General features: G+C 43.0%; 1 protein-coding gene across 3 annotated transcripts in view; it reads right to left on the minus strand.

Annotated features, from left to right (window-relative positions):
- Window positions 1–3,097: 3,097 nt before the first annotated feature.
- LOC121093593 (putative threonine dehydratase) overlaps window positions 3,098–24,747 on the minus strand; it is a 34,064-nt gene continuing 12,414 nt past the window's right edge. Inside the window, exons 3-11 of one of the 3 annotated variants that reach the window (XM_040606177.1) lie at window positions 23,879–23,995; window positions 22,746–22,987; window positions 18,393–18,558; window positions 17,799–17,895; window positions 16,808–16,883; window positions 15,964–16,089; window positions 14,626–14,793; window positions 14,257–14,314; window positions 3,098–6,389 (exon numbers count right to left, since the gene is read on the minus strand). In XM_040606177.1, coding sequence (XP_040462111.1) covers window positions 6,291–6,389; window positions 14,257–14,314; window positions 14,626–14,793; window positions 15,964–16,089; window positions 16,808–16,883; window positions 17,799–17,895; window positions 18,393–18,558; window positions 22,746–22,987; window positions 23,879–23,995 — 1,149 coding nt within the window. In that variant the 3' untranslated portion in view covers window positions 3,098–6,290. The remainder of the gene's footprint in view (window positions 6,390–14,256; window positions 14,315–14,625; window positions 14,794–15,963; window positions 16,090–16,807; window positions 16,884–17,798; window positions 17,896–18,392; window positions 18,559–22,745; window positions 22,988–23,878; window positions 23,996–24,747) is intronic. The other 2 variants (XM_040606178.1, XM_040606179.1) reach the window with 2 other exon arrangements.

Raw genomic sequence — 24,747 nt, forward strand, 5'->3', positions numbered from 1 at the left:
TTAAAGTAAGGCAAGTAATCCTGATCAGCCCGTTTGGCAGATCACGGTTCAGATCAAGCTCTGCTGATGTGAAGCTGGGCCATGAAATGCAGCATCAGCTCAGCAGCTTTGCCGAGCCTGAACAGAGGCGGTGAGATGCCTCCCAGCTGGTTCCAAGAAACTTCTCAAGCCCTAAGGGCTGCAGCTCATTTTTGCAAGGGAGCAACGAAAAACCTCCCTTAGGAGCACACGTTGTCTTGCTTTGCCTCTCTGTCGTGCCGACCTAGATTTTTCTAAACATGACAGGAGTCAACTGGGCCAGCCTTTGGAAATACCCATGGGGTACTTAATTATGGACATTTAATTTGCCCAGCAGCTGGTCCCCTGAAGAGCAACAGAGCCCAGTTAAAGCTGGGGGAACAGCCTCCTTGACCATTGGCACAGAGTCTGAAGGACACTTCCCCACCATAGGCAAGGGCTTTGAAGTCCAACAGTCTGCTGCTTTGGGCATTCTGGCACCATCTCCGAGGCAGGTGGCAGAAACTGCAGAGCCCTCCCCCCAAACTACAGTAGATTTTAGAGGAACGTGTTACGGAAAGCAGCTGCTAGGTCACTGATTGTAAAGTTTTCAGGTAAATGACCTTTGCAAAAAAAAAAACCCAAAAACCAAAAAAACCCCCAACACAACCAACCAAGGAGCTAATGCAGTAATGTTTCCATGAATGAGAAAATCTGAACTACTTCCTTCTGTATTTATTCCTCACGTTTGAATAGGGAGAGGGGATCATCAATTCCTTTTTTTTTTTTTTAATTACAGTACTGCTGTATATAAGCCTTTGTTAATGAGGCTGCCAGTCTCACCGCTATTTACTAGACTACACAGTTTAAGAAATCCTTTGCTTTTACGCTTGTTAATTAATTATAAGCTTGCACATTTGTATTCCCCTGCCTCCCAGCAGGTAATCTCCACATACAAAATAAAGAGGTATTTCTAGAAGGTTTGTTTTAGTGACTCCACTCAGTTGAGAACTGAATGAAAACTTCTGGCATACAGCTGACAGCCTACACATTCTGTTTATCTTCTCAGCAACACACTTATTCAGACTGGTGCCTGTATGCGAGGCATACAGCTCAAAAAATCGTCATATTTGTCAAAAGGAAAATAAATAATAATTAAAAAAACCTCAAACATCAACATTTGTTGTTGTCAAACCTCTATTGTCACTCTTCGGAGGAGAAGTAATAATACGACACAATCCACACACAATACTAGACCTTACGAGGCCCCTACCACCCCAAACATAAACTACAGCGTGTGCACAACTGGGAAGGAGAAGAGGAGAGGCATAAACAACACTGCTGTATCATTTATCAGTGTTCTTCAAGACTCTTCTCTCAAAGAAAAAACTCTTAGGTGCCCCTTGAGGGAATAGACAGGGAGAACATACCAAGTTTAGAAACCACACAAGGTAAAATATCCCTCTGAAAACACCACAGACAATTATCAAAAGGACAACAGCAGGCAAACAACACCCTTCTCCACAAATTTCAGAAGTGTGAAAGATTTAAAACTTTATAGTTACAGGACTAGGGAAAAAAAAAAGCGCAAATAAAAGTACCTGCATTTAGAAGAGCTTGCAGACATGAGCAGCAGAGCCAAACCCCTCCAACAGCACACCCTCCTGCCCAGGGCAGGGCAAGTCCTTCATATCCTTCCTGGGGACGCACTCAGCTGTGGCTGTTCAGGCTCTTCCTTTCTTCACAGAGAGCACCTGTATGGGCTTAGGCAGCTGGTTATTATCAGTGGTCATTATTGATTTACTTCAAAACATTCATATTTTATTAGAATGTTTTCCAACAACAGCCCTCGATTTTTTTCTGCAGCTTTATTTTGAATCAATCGATCGATCAATGAAGTGCTTTTGAACAATGGGAAAGCCATCAGCTCAGGAAGGCGTGATGTTCAGAAGGATTCCCCCTCTGTTGGCACATAGCAAAAAGGTAGGATCATATGAAAACAGAAGTTTGCAATTGACCAAAACTCTGCAAACTTCAATATCCTATACATGGCATGCTGCTTACAGCTAAATGAACAGCAAAGGTGGCAGGAGAACCAAGGCCATCAAATAAATGACTGGCAGGAATTACAGCCCGACCCTGGCATCTTGCAATTCCCTTTTCCCATCACTAAACCCCACGCCTAGGTCTGCAGCTAACAGAAGTGTGATACAGCATGTCAAACGCACTGATGGCGTTTTGGGAGGGGAAGAAGGAACGCACGTCCCTAAACCTACCGAAAGCAGCAGGGTAGGTGGCAGGGCCACCCGTGGGGACGTGCCACCTGCGTGGGGAGATGGGCTTCTCCTGATGCTGTGTAAGCGGGTACTGGCAGAGCTTTAGATGTTAATCCAGAGCTAACAGGACCTGGTGGAAGAAATAAAGGAATGAATGCGGAAAGAGGTTTTGTTTCAATTAAAGATATGCTTTGTTTGCATCAGTCCTTGGAAGAAGTTGTGCTGTGTGCCTGACAAACCATGTGGTCACAGGGCTGCTCCCACAGCCAAGTAGCTTCACTCTAGTGGAATTACCCAGGTCAGAGCATCCTCTTCCACTGGAGACAAGAACAGGCATTTTGGCAGGGGGGCTGCTGCACCCTGAAATTGAAGGATGGGTTTACCAAAGTTCATGATATCTGACGAACACCTCTGGGATCCAATTCATCACATTTATCGCGGCCCTCCCTCACCCACACAAGCCCAGCCCAGGACACCTCCGCACCCAGGCCCTGCACCTTGCCCAAGGACACAGGCAGGCACAGGCGAGGCAGCGTTTGCACCTGACCCGCTATGTGAAACAGAATCTCCTTCCAAGCCGGTGAGCAGTGACGCTCACCCTGCCTGGCCGGTGAGGGGTCTGGCAGTCCCCACCATCCCCACGGGGCCGGAGCTGCAGCCCTGCCTGGCCATGGCCACCCCCTGGCCACCCAGAGCTCCCGTGCAAGAATGACACGGATCTCGTGTCAATGTCCGTGACAGGGAAAGGAAAAATAATGAACTCTGAATTCTTAATGCAAGGCTGCTATTAGTACCATATGAGAGAATGACAAATCTTTCATGGCTGAGGTGGCATAGCATAATTTTAATTATATTTCGAATAAATACAATGCCTAGATTTACATTTTGCTGATGTAACAATTTGTGACATTTTTACATAATCATTAAAGTGATTTTTTTTTTAAGGTACATAAGAATGCCTTATATAAATATACTTCATTAAGTGAAGCATTTAAAAATTGTTGTGCCTTTGAAATGCCATAGTCCTATTGCATTTCATAATGCAGAAATGTTAGCAGCACAGATATTTTGGTATTCTTTCCAATTACATAAATTCATTTAAATGTTTAATTTTGATAATTTTTTCCCCCCTTGCAAGTATTTAACTTTAACTTTAAAGCCAACAGACTCGCATAACAGCAATATAGACTGGAAATCAATTCTGGTATCATTATATTCTCATGTAAAGAGTTTACCACTGAAGAGTAATTTACAATTTATGTTTATACTTAGTACAATAAAAATAAAACCAAACCGCGTATATCCTGTTTGACATTTTAAGTATCTTCTAGACATCACTTTCCTTTTTATTTTTCTTTTTTTTTTCCCTCCCCAAAACACATTTTCAAAATCAGACAGTGATTCTGAGTGCATTGATTCTTGATTGCTCTGCCCGCTACCTCTCTTGCCCCTGTTCTGTGAAGATCTGCTAAATGCAGTTCCCACTGATCAGAAAAGAAGTTGTAAATGCTCTGAGCTTCTAAAAAATTAAGTCTGGGATCATGCAGGATGATAAACCAGGGACTCAGACAGCAGAAGCTGTTGGCCACTACTGAGAACTTTGGTTATAAAGTCCCATTTTCTTCTCATTAGATACCTGAGACATCCTCATAATTTCCTGAGAGTTTTACCAAAAGAGACGAGAGAATAATAAGACCCTTATTCATAGTGCTTTTACATCCCCAAATCTGCTCTTTGATGATGTGGTTCATTGCTTGCTTCAGTGGAAGCAGCACATGCGCAGTACGTGGTCTATCACTGCCTATTTCTATACAGATTTCTTAAACCCTTCTGACCACGAAGGAAGGAGCTGTGCCTGCCAGGCTGTGATTTACAGGACACATTCTGGAGACCAAGCCCTATACCCATCATTCTGGATGGCAAGAAGGGAAAGACACTAACCATTGGGGCATCAATAATTTTCAGTTCCACGTGCAAACCAACATGGTCCTTCCAAAACCACAGCAAGTCAGTGGTCTTTTATTATTTGCCCACCATATGCGAGAGTCTCTTCTCTACTCCTGCTCCATCATGAGACACAGTAAGAAGGAACAGACTGTTTCCCAGAAAAAAGTACTGCAGAGATAGCCAGAATGCTGCTGCCTTCGTCCCACGGTGCAGGTGCAGGTTAACTTATAGATATAGCTGGATATCCCTAAGTAGTAAGTAAAATAAAAGTGAGATCTGCATAAGATTGGATATGCAGTTCATTCTTTCTAGTCCCTAGGAACCCTCTGTTTCGGTTGCTCCAACTCTCTGGATGATGCCCTTCCTAGCCTACGGACAGCTTTCGCCCGCCCCAGGGTATCTCCTCTCGCACATGTGACTTGCTGGTGGTGCTTTAGAGCCAAAAGTCTCCCACTGCAGCACCAGGGAAGGAAACATCCCAGCAGACCCGTTCCAAACTGCAGAGGAGGACTGAAGATGGAAGCTCAATTTATAAATCATAGCATGACAATAAAGGAGCATCACTATGAGATTGCAGCACCTCCTGAAGAAGCTATAGTAAAAGCTGGTTTTCCTGGACACCTAGCGACAGCTCACCCAGCTCTGCGTGTGGGAACTGGAACGATTTGATCCCACGCAGCCCGTGGAGATGCTCACTCTGACCTTGCTGGATGTTCAACTGAGCTTTTCTAGGGCACTGCTAACTACATCATATTTATTTTAATGTAACTTAATTATCAACTCGATATGCTAGAGGCAGGATTAAGACCTCTCATTAAAATACCTACAAGAAAAATTTGGGTCGATCCTGGTTAAATTTAACCATGTGGAATGGTCTATAGGAGCTCTGTCGCAGCTGGCCTTAAACTGAATTTTGCCCAAGCGGAAAAGTGACTGTTGTATGCACACTCGGCAGCGGGCCTGAATTTCTCTTACATTTCTTGCCATCCCCCTCTGTTACCTGATTAGTGGATCTCTGCCCATAGTGATGAAAATGGTATCTGGGTCAATGTGTTCTTTGTTAATTGCATTAGCCATGTGCCTAAGACTTAGGCTTCCTCTTCTCCCGGCACTGCCTTTGGCTATTAACATGTGGTCTTTAAAAGTATTTCACTCTTAACAGTGTACTTAATCTGTCAGGCGAGGTGGATAGAGTCTGTTTTAGGCAGACTAAGATGATCAGTAGAATGCTAATCACAAAATTCGCATGGGTGAAGAGACCCCTTTATAAAAAGCAACACAAGCCAGTTTATATGCTCCTTTTTGTACTGAGTCTCCAAAAGCAGAGAGAAGGATTACAATTGAATTCTGCACGTGAGGTCTAATTATACTCAGAATACCTTATTTTTTTTATTGCTGCAATATTCTGGAACTTTACTTTATAAATAGGATCATTTTCCCTTTGAGAAAAAAAAAAAAAAAAGAATACAATATTGGCTTTTATCTTCCAAGTTGTTTTGGTTTTGTATGTTAATCGCATTTTATTAGCATAATTTTTCCTCACGTGATAGCAAAGATCAGAACAAAAGTGTGTTCAAACCTACACCCACACACAAGTACATACCTCCTGAAGCAGACTTAGCAAATGGAGAACTGCTTCTGGCTTGGAAATGGAAAATTCCTATACTAGTAGTATGGCAAAGTCCAGCACAAGGAGCTGCATATCTTTAACTAGCAGGATCACAATCAAAAGACCTTTGAGAGGTCTATAGTCAGATGTAAAGAAAAACACCTTCTCCCTGCTCATTTATTGAACACCATTGGATCCTACGCACTAGCCAACATCCAGACCACCAGCCGATAATGAATTATTGAATTCCAACGCCAGCAGAGACTAGAAGTTTCCCTTAGCTAAGCTGAAATTTTGAGTTTAACTAAATTCCCAAGGCCATTCACTACTTTTTGAGCAGGAAATAAATATCCTGAAACTATTTGCTAACTGTCCAGCTTTGAAAGATAATATTTGTTCTGAATGCTTCAAGATTAGGGCTCTGTAAGATACTTGTCGGAGGACCGGGGCCACCGTGCCCATCACCGCTCGGTCCAGGCAGCTGTGGGGTAGCGTTCCAAAAGCGCGTTCCGCAGCTGGGCTGTGTGGATCTTGTCTCTGGTCTCCACCGTGCAGGTGACCTGGGAAAAGAATTAGGATCGTTCCTGACGGCATGGCGGCAATCTTGGACAAAGGCATTTCCAACTCAATCCTAAAACACACTCATAAAAGCAAAACGATCAGTTCAACAGTAAAAAACTCTGGACCTCGCACCCCCTGTCTACACAGGTAAGAGAACTGACATTGCAGACATCTGGGGCTCTTCCAACCCTTCCGTGCCGTCTTAAAACCTTCCAACAGCCCTACTTTATTGCCTTCAAAATTTAAGATAGGCTGATCCTCTGCTGGCTCCTGGGCAAAATACTTGTCTGCTGCTGGCCTCCCTGAAGTCACCCGCTAGCAGCTTCTCTTTCCCGTTCCCTGGGGTGTGTACGTGGCGCTGCTGCCACCTCACCAATCTCCGGCTCTTACTGCACCGCATTTCCGTGTTTCTGGGCAGTGTTTGTTCCAACACCTACATCCTTCACATTTTTTATATTCTCCTCCTCTTCTCTCTCATGGAGTTATGCCCCAGACCTTTACCATCTCTGCAGTATCCTAGCGGGCTGCATCTCCTCCCACACCTTTTTGTTTTATTCTGATTTTTTTGTTTGCTCATTGCATTGCTTCTAGTCCTTGGCTATGGTTCTGCTGCTAAATCCAACTAAACCCAGGAAAACCTGATCTTTATAGTTTTATTTTTATTCTCCACTTGCCTCCACAAGTATTACTGACAATCCTGTCGTGCAGCCACCGAAGACAGTAACTGCAATGTCATTTTTTTCAATTCTTCTTTAATCCTTCTTTCTACATACTCACATCTCTACGGCATCATTCGAGAATCTGGGCACTACCAAAGGCGAGGCACCAATACGAAGGTGCAGAAGGAAAGTGATACTTTGCGATTTTAGACTACAAACTTAATCACCACTGACCCTGCTGGAATTAACGCTGGCATTTAAAGTGCCACGTGGAAAAAAGACCTCACAAAAACCTGGAAATCTAGCGAGGAAAGGATCCAAGATGAGTCACGGTGCAACAACAGAGAGTTTATCTTAACAGGCAAATCTACAGAAAACAGAAAAAAACCCTGGCCATGGTAACCTTACGGTGGCCTACTAGAGACAGACGCCCTGCGTAATGCTCCTGTCAGAGCTGCAGGAAGGCAAAAAAAAATAAAATTATGTCTACTCAAATCTGTTTATGAGGACATTTCTAAATAAGAACTGTGTGAATTTATATTTTTACAGGGCTGAGCTTAAACTAACAATACACCTTTACCAAAACTGCTGAAGGAGAAGACAAACCACTAACTCCAGGTTATTCTGAACAGCCGTGAGCCCACTTCATTAGAAAACTAGCTACAGCTTCTTAAACATCCATCATGAAACAAGCCACATTTCTGATCTGTTTCTGTAATTCTTCACCTCTTACCCTGAGCATAGGTCTATTCATGTTTAGTTATTTGGAACACAAATTAGATGCTAAATTCTTTCTCCTCTGAAAAAATGGGAATTAGTCTCAAGAGAAGGGCAGTCACAGAGGACAATTAATAATGAGGGAAGAGGAGAGAACACAAGGACTGGGAAAAGTATCTAAAGGGTATCTAGGGACCAAACACCCATTATCCATTCCCTGCTTCCTACAAAATCCCTAAAGCTTTGCAGCCATATCTTCAAGAGCGCACACCCACCCCTCACAGAGTCCGTAAGCATGAAAAGCAGCTTTCCTGCCCTTCCACTGCACTCGTGCCTGTTTGTCCTGAGCAAATCAAGTGCTGCACTTGGAACCCGTCCGGACTTGCCAGCTGCAGCTTTGCATGTCTGGCAGCGCGCGGCTGCTCTGCCCTGGGAGCAAGCATGGGAAAGCAGTTCGATTTACAGAGCTCACTCCCCTCCCCTCTGCCCTTTTCTTTCTGCTAGTGATTGAAGCCAGACAGACTTGGATAGACTGGAGCCAGAGAGCTTGTAAACAGTTTGGAGGAATACTGTCTTTTTGTTCTGGGCGTGCACAGCATCCAACACGTGATACAGCCATTAATACACTGCAGTGGATTATAAAAAGTAACAGCAAAACCAGCAGCAATAATAAAAAACTCCAGAAATTTTCCTGATTTTTCACACTTGCCAAATAGAGGAACAGAGAACATTTGCCTACAGCAGGAGCAGACAGGGAATCACACTGTACTTTAGAGCAGCTACAGGTCTACACAGCAAAGGCGGCAAGAATTTGCTTTCTTCCTCAGATTACACCCGTTTACACTGCAATTTTACTTTCACAGACTCTGCTCTCTCATTTGCTTCACCTGGGAAGTATAAGTTACACGAGTGTACAACAGGGCAACCCTCGTATTCGTGGGGAGGTATATGAGGATGGCATCTATCTGGGTTGAACAGTCACGCCAGTACTACCAGCTACAGGAGCTTGCACAGCCACGGATGAACTAAGGGCTCCAAATTGGTCTTATTTAAGAAGAATTTATGAAACCTACTGCCTGGTATTTCTCATACTCCAGACAAGATAACTCACGACAACTAGAGAAAACTTGAAATTTGTTTCAAACCCATAAGCCCTCAGTACTAGACATCGGCTTTTTGACTGAGCAGAACTTCAAGGACTGCAGGACCATGTTTGCACAGTAGAATTTTCTCTGCATCTAAAAACAAAAAAAAAAAACCCCACAAAAACCAACCACCACCACCCAGTACATTTTATGCATTTCTCTCCTGCATATTCCATCCTTGCTGGATTAAAAAATAATAACAAAATTATCTGGTCCTGTAAGACCATTAAAATAACCAGCCAGATGGATCTGTCACTGCATTTAGAGTTCTGCTCTTGGTGGCAGGTAATTTAAAGATTGATTCCAAACTAAGGGTTTAGTTAGCCTGTTGGGTTTTTTTATAATAGGGCTTCAAGTAATGGAAGAGAGAACAGCCTTCACTGAATGCTGGTTTCTTGTGGGTTTTATTTAATAACTAGAAATAACTGAGGGAGCAAGACAAAGGCTGGAAAAAAATAAAGGCAAAACTTGATCACAAGTTATTACTCAGAGCAACACCAAAACCCAGATATGCAAATTAAAATATTCACAGGATTAATTCAATTTCAAAGAGAGGAAAGTTCATAACTTCACAAAAGAAGAAATTTGCAGAGTTCTGTGCTGAATAATTTGGGCAAAAGAGCAGGCACCTCTGTCCCTTTTAACTGCAAATCTCACATGTGAGTGCTTAACCTGTTAGACCATATTTTCCTAGATTTAAAAAATTCATTTAGAGTGTTTCTCAATTCCCTGATGCCTGCTACCTGTAGGGTGTGTGTGCAAATGAAGATGTTGGGTGGGCATGGTGAGCCAACACTAGAGAGCAGAGGAAACGTGAGCAGTGAGGCTCAATCAGAAGATCCCAGTCTTTTGTGCTTTCTCCAGGCTCCATGTAAAGATAGATCGTAACCAGGTACTGCAATTCCTTATGTCCCTGATTCATCCACTGAACCTTTGTATCCCACTTTAATCCTAGAAACCATACTCATCATCACCTTCTTCTGTGCTGTTGGTCTTGGTGGATTCACGTAACTTAACATTCACGATACACCACACTCAGCAACAGCATAGGTTTGTTTGCATGAAAACCACTGGATTTATTTATACACGCTGGTTTCAGTTCTATAAAGCAAGCAAGGCTTTTTGTTTCTGTTAAAAAAAAATATATATATTGACTGGGTAATTTTCCAAATTACTCTGTAAACACCCAGTGTGGGTTACTGCACAGCACAGATGATTTGGCAACAGCACTTCAGTTCATGGTTTGGGGATCAGCTGCCAGATAGCCCTCAAGGTCGGGGCGATGCAATGCAACGCTTGGGAAAGAGCATAACAGCTGCCACAGCTGTCACTTGGTTGTGCAACCCCAGCCCTTATCTTTTGGCATATTCTGGCATTCAGGTGGGTGAGCATGAGCACGAACAAGTTACTGTCACATTTCAGAAGTCAGATGGTAATCCAACAGGTCTGCTCCCAGCCTCCCTGGAGTCAGGTTCTTATTTCTACAGCTGGGGCAGGCTATTCCATACCGCCTGTCTGCTGCGGAATGCCATTAAAGAAAATAACCACATTCTTTCGGAGGGCCTCAGAAGAATTGTATTGTTGAACCTCCCACTTGCAAGTGTCTCCTTTTGGCAGGTGGGGAACTGAAGCACGGAAACGGTGCCTTGCCCAGGGTCACGCAGGAAATGCTTTGGCAATGATAGCATCCTTCTCGTAGCTGGACAGCTGCGCGCTCCCCTGCGTTCTCTTCACAGGACAACAACATGGAATGTGTTGGCAACCGGGAACTCTATCCAAAATACTCTGCCTCAGCCCTTCATAAAATGCAAGCTGGCCCAAAGGAATTTACTCAAATTGACCAGAGCAGACTGAAATAATTCAATGAGCTCTGGCCTGAGGTGGATAAACTGTATGGAAAAAACAAGTACTACACACACCAAGTGAGGCAGGAAACCCAGCACCGCTGGGACAACGTGTAACGTTATCGTAAAGAAAAAGCAACATTCAATTAATGAGTTAGGATTTTGTTGCGCAGTCAGAGGGAGAAGTAATGTGATGGATGTTCTTTTTACAGTTGGTCTTTTCTGAGCTATTTAAAACCACGGCAGAGTTAAGCTCCCAAGAGGTTTGAAGTGAACAGCCCAGCCCAGCCTATAACATCAAAAAGGACCAAGGTCGGAGGGACTGCTGCTACCACCGCGGCTTCCCTGCAAAGCTGCTGGAGCACCTCAACACCCTGCAGCCCCTCAGTGCTCTGTTCCAGGACCCTCCTGTACCTGCCAGTCTGATTATGCTGCAGTTTCAGTGGTGAGGAGAAGACTTTTCTAGAAACCTGATGAGCTCAAAGATATTTTTTTTTTTCAGCTGAGTTGCCCGATTCCAAATACGAGACACCCATCAAGCAGGCAAGCTGCTGATCTACAGCAGAGCCTTGCATGGCTTGAGAGCAAAGATAGTTCTTATCTCATTAAGCCATTTATTGATTTTGCTCATTGACTTCTCTGTGTCAATGATAATATGAAATTAAAGGGATTTAAATGGTTATAAAGAGGTTTACAGATGGAAGTAATTTAAGCGATAAGTTGTCCCACATGGAATCTGAGGGATATTACTGATAGAGAACAGGGAAAGTTCACAGCAGTAAGTTGCAGCCTCCTCCTACGAAGTGGGCAGTCCTCTAGATCTCTAGATGCAGTTTGCCAGATGATTTTTTCCTTAGCTCTGATCATTATTTCTGTCTAGATATTCCTGGTAATCTAACCTGCTTCAATAGCTGTAAAATGTGAAGCCTACCAGACTGGTTATCGGTACGAATTGCTAAGCGTTATCTATTTCAATATCAGGACTTTGGAAGCCATTCCCTAACTGCTCAGGTAAGAGTGAATCAGGGCATGGTTCTCTGCAAGACAGAAACCCAGCATGAGTCACAAGGAAGAAGAATCTAAACTGGAGGTATTAGCAGGCAGCATCCAAAAGAAGCTCCTATATTGTTTCCAAAGAATGTGACCAGCTGATCCCACTGCACAAAGCACTTCAGTAACAATCAGCTGAATCTACTGTAGCCAGAATCCATTTTTTTATAAAAAAACCCAACCAAAACCCTCTTATTTTTGCCAGTAAAATGTTCCAAAAGTTATGTTTCAAGAAGTGTAGTTTGAACATAAAACTTCATTTTAGAAAGTCCATACTACTCTATGAAATCAGACTATCAGCAAGGATCTTCCCACAGTGTTCCAAGCATGCACCAGATGAATAAACACTAACCCAGTAAGGCATTTCACTAGACGAGGAGCGGAGGGGATAAATAAAAAGCTCTATTTTCCTGATAAGCAGTGACTAGAAAACAAGTTTCTCTCCTTTGGAAATTAAGGAGTGAATCTAAAAGGCCAATTAAATACTGAGATGACAATCCTGACAGGACTGATTTAGTGTACTAAATAAGCCACTACACTTACTGCCCTGCTCTGTCAGACGCTTCGTCTATATCCACAGTCAAAAGTATGTGCTGAAGTTAGAGTGGAGTGGGTATAGCTGTAACACCTTTCTTATATAACCACCAGCTCCACACACTTGATAATTTTAGTACTTGATCCAGATCTAAATGCATGCTTAACGTGCTGTGATTTACACTGATGAAAACGATACAAAGTCCTTTGCAGGTCTGCTTAGTAGCAAACGCTCAGAATGCTTTGCTGACACAGGGCTTCAGCTCTTCCTAACAACAAAGAAAAAAGCAAAATCTCCCCAATGTGTATTAGCCTTACTATGAAAAAATGTACATTTTTTCTATATCTGGTTAAAGCAAATCCATTTTGATGCTTAAAGGTAAATTCAATGTTTTACCCTTTTTGATTACCCTTGTTTCAGTTTTCAAAGAAAAACTTCATGATTCACTAGGTGTCACCAGGCAGAGCTGCCCTCAAAGCCACCGCGGTCTATAAATCTGGAATACTACTTCGCACTTCACATCTAATTATCCGATAGCCTCTCCCAGACTGATTAAAAGCCATCATGCAAATCCAACATCCAATTAAACTATTCAGGGACACGAATTCCTGAATAACACGGTCAGATTCCTGAAGCGGGCAGTCAGTGTGAATACATTGTGTTTCAAGTGCAGACAGGCGCGCGTGGCACTTTCTCGTTCAGGGACTGTATTTACTGCAGATTCTGATAAAATTCCCTCATTGGGAGAGGTTGCAAGAGCACTGGAAAATTGTTTTAACATTCTCAATCGAAAATGAAGACAGTGGATTTTGTTTCATTTACTTAGTAACATTAAAAAAAATTACAACATGAGAAGAGTTACAGGGTTTGTCAAATCTAGCCTTCAACTTTCAGAGCCAAGTTAGTCACTGAATCAGAGGGACTTGTCTACCCCCTGCAGCATCACGTTACCTTCAAGTTACCCAAACCAGTCAGCTGGCCTATCGTTATGGCACATTGTGGAACAATATAGTTCTAGTCCTAGACACTTCAGAAAACCGCTAATAATCATGTTCTGAAACACGTTCACGAACTTCATCGTAGTCCTTTGCTATAGTCGTCTTTAACCATTTCTTTATATCCACAGGTGAAAATACCAAGCAGGTTTTTGCATGCAGGTGGGAAATTAGATTTAAATGCCAAAATCAAAGACCTTGCTTGCTCAATAGCATCACCAGATCCCAGTTATAAGCCTGTTTAGCAAAGATCCCTAATGTGACTTCCACCTGTGATTTCACAAACTAAGTCAGGTTGGGCTCGAACAGCAGTAGCACGAAATCAGTGGAACCACACCTTTGCCAAACCAGTTGAAATACGGGATATACCAGGAGACAAACGATCCTTTTAAGTGATGCTATTACCTGAGAACACCTCCTCTCTGTTACTGTATCAAATAACAAAGGAATAACGATTTTTGCTCTGTGCTCTTGGTGGACAAGGTACAAAACTGCAGCCCTAGTAAAAATGAGGATTCCTTAAGAGTAAGGGTGTTCTCCACATCGCTTTAAGGCAAATCGATCTCAGATGATTACAGCCAGCCTACACAGCTGGCTCTTCAAGTTCTGGACGGATGCTGCAGGTTACTCACCACCTCCGGCACTCCACCACACGGGCAAGGAAGGTTTGCAATGGTAACAGCTAGAGTATTTCACCCACAGTGTCGCAATAGCAGGTAAAACAGGTCCTGTGTTATTTATATGCCTACTAAGTGTTTAGTGAAGCAAAGTGCTATATAACGCAGAAGAAATTATCTATCACACTGTTCCCCAAGTCACTATGCAAGCTTCTTCAACATTGTCATATAAAGATGTAGGAAAACAGAATAAACTAGGGGAGGCCAGTACTGCTAGAGAAACTGAAATTACATCTCATCTTACCTCGGCAGTGAAGAGCTCAGACGTCACAAACGTGCGTTCTTGTTTGATATCCAAAACCCTAGATCAAGTAAGGGATAAATTAGAGATCTCAACAATCGTTTGTCATTGTAAAACAGTTTCTGTAAGTGTTTGGACAGTAACTATCTTTGCTGCTTTCTGTGTTAGACGCTTACCCTATGCTGCAAAGGTGCTTTTGCATTGGAACAGAAATCAGTGAAATACAAAGTTTTCCTGAAATATAACAAGAAAATCCCCTTTGATTAATTAATTACTTACAGACATGCCTTCAGAGAACATTTGGAAGCTTGTCCAAATCTTTAATAATCTTTTTGCTATTCTGTGATTATATTTCCCTACTATTACATCTACCTTGCATCTTCCCGAGCCAAAATCTCCAGTAGCTTTGAAATGTCTCCTGGGCAGTCAGAAAGCACAAGGGAAAATCTGCACACTCTGTTATCGAGGGTCAGGGCACGAGCTATGCACTGTTGCAGCAGGTGTAATTCCAAGTTTCCGCTGCATATAACAACTGCCACTCTGAAAACAGAGAGAAAAATGGGATTTTTGATTAGCTCTTGTGTATGCAAAGGAACCATAAATCGCAGACCCTGTATTCAATATCAGCTTAAGACCTGCTAGCCCTTTGATCGATAAGTACTGCACGTGTCAGAGTGGCCCCCGCTCTCCGTATCAGCTGTGGGCAGGCAGGCAGCGGGAGCCTAGAATTCCTGGAGATTTGAGTTTTGTTAGAGATAATTAGCTGGAGAATTCTACGTCTTTTTCAAACTTTAAAAACGTGACATCATTTTCCTTGGAAGTTCTGAGGCTCAGCCTCTTAACGGTTAACTATTAATTAACTCCATCTCAAGCCTGCAAAATGGGTGCAGAAATGTTTGAAGATCAAGTGAAGAGCCACACGCTTAGCCCATGATAATCTCGCTCTGCAGAGTCAAACCTGGCCTCTTTAAATCCAAACCATTGCATTTTCCCTTTTTATTTTAGCTGTACCGAATTGAAATTTGTTGCAGCTCTGTGCGTACTCTGTCAGCCTCTTCTGAAGAACTGCCTCAGCACTGTGTTAGCATACAACGCTGAGCTTGGAAATTTGATTTTGTCCTCAGTGCCTGTATGTTTAAATACATTCTGGACTAGGTCCTGAGCCAAGGCTCAATCCGCTTAAGTACTGAGTGCTCAAGCCCAGATGCAAGAAGGCACTTAGCCACACATTTAAGGCTAAGCACAGGGTAATCCCATTGACTACTGGGGCAGTTCTCGGGGCCGGGAGGCAGGTGCCACTGAGCGATCACAGAATACAGCCCAGCTCCTGTCCCACCACAGACTGGGCTGACTTCCACAGGCGGAACGAGAGAAGGCAGCAGGCTGCTAAGAGCAGGATGCGCTCCTGGCCGATGCGACCATGCCTCATGGAGCTGCGTGTAACCGCCTTTCCCTCAGCCGTCTGAGAACACAGGAAAAGGCAAGATTTGTCAGGTCTCCAGGCTGAGGTCTGTCTTGTTCAACATGGTCTTCCGACCGGTGAGTGGTCTCTGCAGCCTGAAGTCGATGCCACAGATAAGCCCACTGCCAGCACAGGGGCAGGAATTGCCTTGTCACTCCTAAAAGAAGTAGCTTCTCTTCCTCTCCTGGAACCAAGGCACTCAACCCCGTGTTTTGGCCGCAGTTCCCTGTCTGCCATAGCTACCGTACCTTTTACCCTTCAACTCAGGCAGCTTCCCCGCAACCAGCGCTGCAAGTCCAATGGCCCCTTCCGCATCAACCGTGGCTCGCTCGTACTCCAGCAATCTCAGCATTGAAATGAGGATGTCCTCCTCCCTGAAAGCAAAAGACTTGTGCCAAAAACCCAGAAGAGCTACCAAAAGCAGAAGACAATACATTTATGGATAACTGGTTTCCTTCCATCCTGCCAGGCCCACACGACCCCAGGGTGGTGCTACCGAAAGCTGTGCTGCGGGGGGTGAACATACACCTCTCTTGTTACTAACTGAAAGGCAGGATGGCATTTTTCACTAGAACCACTGTGCTAGCTAATCCCTAGTGGTAAGGATGTTCATCCAACTTGCCCCTCCTGTGAAGATCTAATTTTATTTTTTTTTTTGCCAAAGGCTACCTTCAAGCGTTGTAGAACACAAGGACAAATTTTACACCCGGAGCATGACAAGGTACTAACCCCAGGTGAAGTTTTGGCCAAAGGGGTCAGTCTGGGAAACGCTTTTAGTCATATGATTTAGTTTTGGGTAGTCCTGCGAGGAGCAAGCAGTGGGACTCGATGATCCTTTATGGATCTCTTCCAGCCTGAGATATTCGATGATTCTGTGATATGTGGGATTGGGTTCAGCGTCTTTAGTGCCCCTCTTGGAAGGAAAGGCACCCCACCACCGCCACGCTCTCACAAAGCGTGCATGATGAGAGCTCCTGCCAACCTGCTCTCCACTGTATGTGAAGGACCACCATAGCCTGGTGGCGCAGCACATTTTCCATACACAGCAATGCTCACCCAGTACTATTCGTTTCAGTGTTTTTCTTCACCTACCTCACAGCAACAACTTTATCCACAAGTTTCCCAGTCAGCTGCAAAGAATTGCTGCCAAAGCAGAGTCCGCTCACATCTGCAGATTTCAAAAGGCAAAAATATGAAGCTGGCTGCTTTAGACAAGTTCAACATTTTTTAGAGCCCTGCCTGTTTCTTGCCCTTAATGAGCACAGCACACTGCTGGGTTTTGCTCTTCAGTTGCTTGATTTTTTTACATGACAAAAATGTGTTTGGTGACCAAGACCAAATCTCACAGGAAGATTTTGCCATTTTGGACCCCTTGAAGAAGATGACAATTCTTCACTGGCATAGTCGCACTGCAAGAGTGACCCTGCAGCCCCATGCTTTTCACTGTTCAAACAAGGGTTGAAGGCAAGAAGTACCTAGTTAGCTACAGCAGGACAGCTAGCGAAGGAGTAGAGGCAGGCAGAGCATACGGAAAGTTAAGTAGTGGTTTGTTCGTTAAACTCCCATTTAAGACAAAGCTTCCAGAGCGTCGAACACCAGGTAAACAGGATATTCTTAGATTGCTTAACAATTGAGGGTTTTTGAGCAAATGATGTGGAAACAACTACATCATTTATAAACACTGCTGTTCTGAAAACAGTTTTGTGAGTCTAAATATTTAAGTACTGTATTTTCCTGCCTTTTCACAAACTAGTCTTTTACACGAGAGCTTTCCCGTTGATTTTCATTCGTTAGGATGCTGCTTGTGAGCACAATGGTCGTATTTCTATTTATTATTTCTAATTCTCATTTTTCTCATTTTTCTAAGTATTCACCTGAACACTTCACGTGCACTGGAAATAGTATTGTACCCCAGGGTGGTGGTGGGGGAAATGTGGCAGAAGTTGCTCTTACAGCTTGAGTTAAATTCTGACTCTTCAGAGATTTCCTTTAAAATATATTTGAACTGAATTAATGAGAAAATAATGCAGTTGAAGAAGTCAGTTACAACATTTACCTCCAAAAGAAGAATGCATTTTCTTACCTCCATAAAAGTGATGATTACTGCAAGCCTGGTCTTCAATAGGGTGGCCAGCCTTCAAGGACTGTTGCAATACAGGGAAACTTTCAGATTCAACCCCCTGGGGAAGACAAGTGCTGTCACTTTTTTATTGATCCAGTTATAACAGAAGTCACCACCAAAGCAGACACAAAAAAAAGCAGCTACATAATGTTTCGTCTCCAGATTAACAATTAATTTCAAACTGCGTAATAACTGTGCTATCACTAAACTTATGCTGTGGCTTATTTAAGACCAAACTTTGCCCATAAGAAATTATTTCAGAACACAGCTTTATTTCAAAATAAAGCAAATTTCATTTGCTTTGGAAGAATCTTCCCATATTTTTTCTTAACTCCAGCCGAGGAGCCAAGGGACAGGAGGCTTCCCAGGCTCTCTCAGAAGCTCTTCTCCTAGGTGAAGCCCACAGGATCAGACAGTCCCTGTCCCCAGCAAATGCAGCCTCTGGCAGTGTATCACAGGTACCAGTGCAGCGTTATCGCTAGGTACCAGCGCCTTTTAAGAATAGCTGTGCAAAAGCTGCCCAAATGCAACACTTAGAGGTGAAAGGAAACTTACAATTACAGAAATATGTGGGTTGAGGTGTTTGAGTGCAGCAGCTGACCCTGCCAGCAAGCCACAGTGGCCTCCTGCAGGGAAAATCACTGCATCCAGCTTTGGCACCTGCTCGTACACCTCCAGCCCCACGGTTCCCAGGCCCGACAGGTAGACAGCACTATCCTCCCTGCGGGAAGGAAGGGCACAGCTCAGCAGGGTTCACAGGTGGCAACGCAACAACAGTTCAAGCTACTACTGTAAAGACACCATTCAGCAGAAAAAGATACACGTGAGAGCACGTCGCCAGCACGACGGGAGGAGGCAACACGTCAGGACACTGCCATCGGACAGACCGTGGTGTGCTGTTACCTGCTGGGAGAAAACTCCTGCCGTTGACAAACCCCCCAAACAGCCTTCAGGCCGAGGAGCACTTATCTCTGTTGTTACCAGTACAGGTGTTTAGGGAGCTGGCGAGGCAGAAGTCATGCTTCTGTGCCATTGTTTCCTTCAGCTTCATAAATTTTAAGTGTTGCGGTCCAAACTAAAAGCAAAGTCCCAAAAGGAAATCTCCTTCCTTCTCTTTACAATTGGAATTTGGTGTTTGTGATAAATGGGACTTCTCATGAAATTTAATCACTACGTTCAACCTCAAAAAAAGCAAACAGATTGCTACAGAGTTCAGTCTTTCCACAGTCCAGTGCCAATATCTGATACCTTCACGTGACTCTGGAAGGGCCTTTAGTTGTGCCAAAACACTCACTGGTAAAACACTTTTAGGCAAAGGTAATACAATGAGCAGGATAAGGACAAGCAGAGTCAAAGACTGAAGAAAAGCCCACTGCACAGTCACACAATTGACTTGGATCTATTTCTAAAAGCTGGTTTACGTTTTATTTAAAAGTTAGCAATGACGTACACATAGAATGATATATGAACAAAAAAATTATGCGATCACTGTATGCCTGTGTGTTCTGCTTTTTCTGGCAAGCGGATAAGCAAAAAGAATTATACAGCCAATGACTTCACTTGATTTACTTGACCCAGGACATTTGGGTACTAGGAAGCTGTGCTTTTACTACTGTTAGACATGCACAGAGAGGCTCATTGCAGGAACACAGAATGCCTGCAAGGTGGAGACCAGGGCCCTCCTGGGGAGTTACCTCACATATACAGCAAACCACAGCAAAATCCTCAGGGCGAGAGTCTATATAACTACACAAGAAAGGATGGGAGGAATGAACTTACACTCCAGTAGCACAGCTAAAGACAAAGGCAAGAAATCATAGTGGAATGGGTAACTGAACCCTTGAATTTACTGGCTTTATCAAGACACTGAAGTAGCTCTCTTCTCCTTCTTACATGTGACAAAATATATCGCTGGCCTCCTGAACCGTTTTGGAGCCTTATTCACAAATAAGATTCAGGACTAAGTCTGCAGAGCTGCCTCTTTCCTGGTTATGTGGGAAACCATGGGGACCTGCAAAAATGAACGAGGACCTGGGACATTCAATTTACAAGTAAAACTTCTCGATCAACTGAAATTTCTGCCTGAAGAAGACTGCTCTGGGCAGGGAGGTGTATTAGCCATTTGAATGAACATTTCAGATAATCATGCCTTCCTTGCTAACACCTAGTTAGAACACCAGCTCACTGATCAGCCTTCAGCTTTTTATAGTAATATGGGTAATTTTATTTGCACTATGACTGATTAATTTTGCTTTCTGAAAGCAAACATATCTCTTTCAGTATCATATACCATTGAAGGGAAGCCAAGAAAAAAGGCAGATAAATCTAAAGACTGTGGATTTAAAGAAGCATTTTTGAGCCAAAGCTAGAAATTTGGCCATTTGCCTTCTGAAATGTGCAATCAAAGGTGGGCCGTCAGGCTTCGGTTTTCCAACAAATTTTGGCATGTCAGCTACCGGGTACCACGTTCCCCCATTCTCCAAATAGAGGGCTCGAAAGCTATCAGCTGTCCTTCCTAGAATAACAGACTAACCAGATCCCAAATAATGAGGATCAGGTCTGGTCAGTATTTGGATATGGAGTTACACAAGAAAAAACTGGCCTCACGAGGAAGGAAGGTGTGTAATTCAATCTGTAGCACTCTTACTCCTCTGTTTCACAAATCAATCTTCCCCACATCATCCCAGAGGTACTGTGTTACTTATAGGCAATAGTCGCACTGATTTATAATGAGGTCCTTAACATCTATGGTTATTAAAAAAAATTCCCATGTTACCTAAGGAGCAATTAGGTAGGCTTAATGATTGAATGCCAACTTGGAAAATCACATTTCCTTCCTGGAATCTCGCAGGAAGTTGCACAGTCAGACCAAAAGTTTCTTTCCTCTAATTGAGCTCTTGCATGACCATTTTCATAGCACAGTATTTTAATTGCACTCAAGAAATGGGAAGGACTGACACCGACACACCCAGCTACAGGACACTACCCGTGCAGTCATGTAACATTGACTTCAGGAAGGAAAGAATGAATTGGTTAGGGAGATCATGGGATGAAATTGCTATAGATTTTGTGCAAGCTAGAATTACACTGAAATAAAACTACATTTCAGAAGTTCCATTCTGAAGCACAGGAGGTGAACTGATGTTTTACAGACAGCTTTGGCAGGTAGCGGTGAACAGAAGAAGACTGGCTAGGCGTACGTGCATACATCTCCCTGGGAAAGCTCTCCCAGTCTACACCTAACGAAATATGTTACAGGCATCCTGTTACAAAAAAGCTCACAATTGTAGTGGGGGTTCCCCACCCCACCCCTCTTTCTTTTTTCTCCAGAGTGTGAAAAATTGCATCTGCAAGGTTTTGCTTAAACACAGTAACAGACTGAATAACCCTGTTTCTTGTAACCTAAAATACCTGCCACTTGTAACCTGAAACCTGAAATAAATCAGAGCGCTTCGGCATTATTAATAGTAATGTGTACATTTACAGTGCCTCACTGCCAGATGCGGAAGTCTTTTATGTGCATTGTCCCTGGAGCTTCATGAACCTGGAGAACATCTACCTTATGTAACACGAATAATTATTTGGGGAGGAAGGGAAGATTAAACATGAAATTACAATACAATAGTTTAGTTCTTACGTGCAAACGTGATAGCTGATGCAAGAGTTAGCACATCGATTAACAAATGACTGTCAGACAGTCAGAAATCACAAAGTTACAGAAAGCTTGGTTTTCAGAGAGCCTGAATGGGTTTAAAATTCAGTGGGATCTAGGGAAACTCATTCCCCCAGGTTTCTTTAAAAGTCTCAGTCTGGGACAAGGTTGTGCCCACGGCAACAGGCAAAGCACACCAGCCAGCCCTGTGGGTCACTTGCCGTCGGCAGAGCTCACAGTGGAGTTGAAGGGTACAGTTTTTAACACTTCCTTCCCAAGAAACCAACCAGGAAAGAAATGAGGACTTTCTCCGTTCTGTCCATTCTGGGATATTCTTTCCACGAAACGCCCCTCACGATCACTAGTTTAGTGCGGTAGGTGCCCAGGAGCCGAAGGGGAACGGGCACTCACTGCAGCAGGTGCCGTACAAACACGGAGTCGTGGATAAAGCCTGCACAGGGGCAGCGATGGGGAGGGAGTGGAACATTCCAGCTCAGTGCATGAGAGGGACCTTCGGCTACCTCACACTAATGAGTCACCCCTCCATGCTTTTAGAAAGCTTACTTGAAAAAAGGCAAGGAAGAAGAAAAAGGAAAAGGGAAGGGAAAGACAGAAGAGACTGCAGAGAGAAAAGGAAAAAAAGGGAAAAAGGATCCATTCTAAATATTTTTGCCTGTCTTATCTTATTCTAATTATGTCTTCATTAAATCTGGTTTGTCCAATGACCTCAAATAGTTCAAACTTAAATTTACACTCAGCTACTTTAAATAGATGTGTGAAGAAGCCTCTTATCATCTTTTTTCACGGCAGAATCAGTTTTCTCAAAACAGATAGGCAAAAATTTCCCAGCATTAACCTTCTCTTGCTCTACACTATGCCACTGAACGCTTTGCGTTAAAGATCAGCTTTTACCCACCTTACTCCAAACAGAGAGACCAAAACTGAACGCTAGTCTTAAAGCTTTCTGACAGGGCTCACAAAGAGTTAACATATATCCATTGTCATAGGAGCCCAAATAATTCCTAAATAGGAAGTTTGCCTAATTTGGGGGAAAGAAGAGCATTTCATTTCGGTTTCCACCCCCGTCATAAAAAGATTCATGATTTGTGCCTAGGAATATGTATGTAACTGTCCATACTCCAGGTAAGGGGAATTTTTTGATGACCTGTGATCAAATTTTAATGAAACGAATTATTTTTGCGGAGCTGCGTGAGCATCTAATCTGATCTTTCTAAACAGCCTGACTTTCCACTTACTCTTCGAGGTAGAGGTACCCATTCTCCTGCGCCAACCTTCTTGCGTGCATCTGGGAATCCTTAGCGGTAGTGCCATAGGATATAACCATGGCACCGTACTCACGGCACATTTTCACTCTGGCCGGGGACGTGCTGGTTGACATGATGACGAACACTGGAATACGGAGCTCTGAGGCGTGGTAAGCAACAGCCATGGAAAAGTTACTGTCCGAGGCCACAATCACTCCCTTTCTTTGCTGGTCCTAAAAAACAGGGTTGCTTATTGCATATTATATAGTGTCACAAGGTTGTCCCATATGATCCTGGATCATTCTAATGGTCTGACTTACTTATTTTCCTTTACTAGCTGATCATATTCTGATATAGCATATGCATGTCTGGTGTGATCTCAGGACTTACAAACCGAGCTGAGAGACAGCACAAGATCAGTCCCTGCTCCTGCACTCCCGTGGGTTCAACTCTTGTCCCACTGGAACTAGCTGCAAAACTCCAGCTAATCCAAGAGCTGCTGTCTGACCTCTCAGAGCTGATATCTGGTCCCTCTTCCCTGCCTGTGTGAAATTTTTTTCATTTCAGGTTCCCTAATAGAAGTATTTATTCATATTAGTACAGAAGTGCAGGAATAACCACTGTTTCTGGGCTGCTGTATCATGCCAATTATAATTATTATTGTTGCAGAGACTCAATAACCTCCTACGGCAAATGATAAACGAGCTATTCATCTAATGATACTGAAATTCATTACAAAATTAATTGGTGATCTAGATCTTTCTCATGACCCATTGTAACTGAATTTCATCATCACTTAAAGTCTGGTGGTTTCAACATGTCAGAACTATAGTACACATTAAAACACTTTCATCTAAACGCTGCAGAAAACCACCGATGTTTACATTTTGCAAGCTTTTCTTTGAAATATTTTTAAATATTTCACCAGCAGATCAGCCAAGCATATATAAAGTATTTTATATTCAGATACTTGCAGACTATCTATGTTGTTCAGCTCAATGGTTCAAAAGGCAAGAAATGCTGTGATTCCATGGACATTATAGGTAAACGTATCTTTAATGCTGCTCCATTTTTATGAACCAGAACTAATCTATTTCTTTTTGACTGTTGACATTTTGCTATACCTGAGGCAATGATGTCAGAAGGTAAAGTACACCTCGTTCCTTCACGGATCCTGTGTACTGAAGGAATTCTTTCTTCAGATAGATGTCCATTCCATACTGCTTGGATAGCCTAGAATACTGGAGTATAGAAATGTTGTTATGGGGATGTATGTAACAGAAGAACCTTCCACACCCCATCAGCTCCTTGGTGAGACATGCATTCAGCTGCTACGGATGAGCTCTAAAAAATAAATTTCATAATCTATTTCTTTAGAAATACATGACAGTGTATTTCTACCCGATTGTTCTGGTTTATGGAAGTCTTTTTCAAACTCACAGCAGGGAAATACATACCCCATGCTATTACGAATTCTGAAAATAGCACTTGTTGTGGTCTTACTGTTCAAATCGAGATTTAAAAAGAAGTATTCTTATTTATTTCAAAAATCACCCTATGGTTTGATATTTTTGCACCTGCCAGAACTGATATTGAATACTCACCTCCTAAGAGATGCAAAAGCAGTTAGAAAATTCCTCTTTGAGTCCCATTACAGTTCCGCTACGGTTTCTGACACCAATTCACTACTGAGTATTGTCCGTTTTGTATTCTAAGGCCAGTATGACATTAGAAAAGACATTATTTTTTGAAGAACAATGGAAATAAAAAAATACTTCCCAGGATTGCAAGTGTAAGCAGCAGCTGCTTGAAAATGCTCAGTGTTTGGAACAGAAAGGATCCCGCAGCAGAGAGGAATTAGCAAGCATGGTACATGCGATGCAGTGTCCAAGTCCATGATTTTTTTAAATTATTTTTTTTAATGGTGAAACTCACAGCATGCATCGCCATATTGATTTCCTGTTACCATATTATCTAAAACAAGGGTTTCAAA

This window comes from Falco naumanni, chromosome 9 (assembly GCF_017639655.2).
Source record: "Falco naumanni isolate bFalNau1 chromosome 9, bFalNau1.pat, whole genome shotgun sequence".
NCBI lineage: Eukaryota > Metazoa > Chordata > Aves > Falconiformes > Falconidae > Falco > Falco naumanni.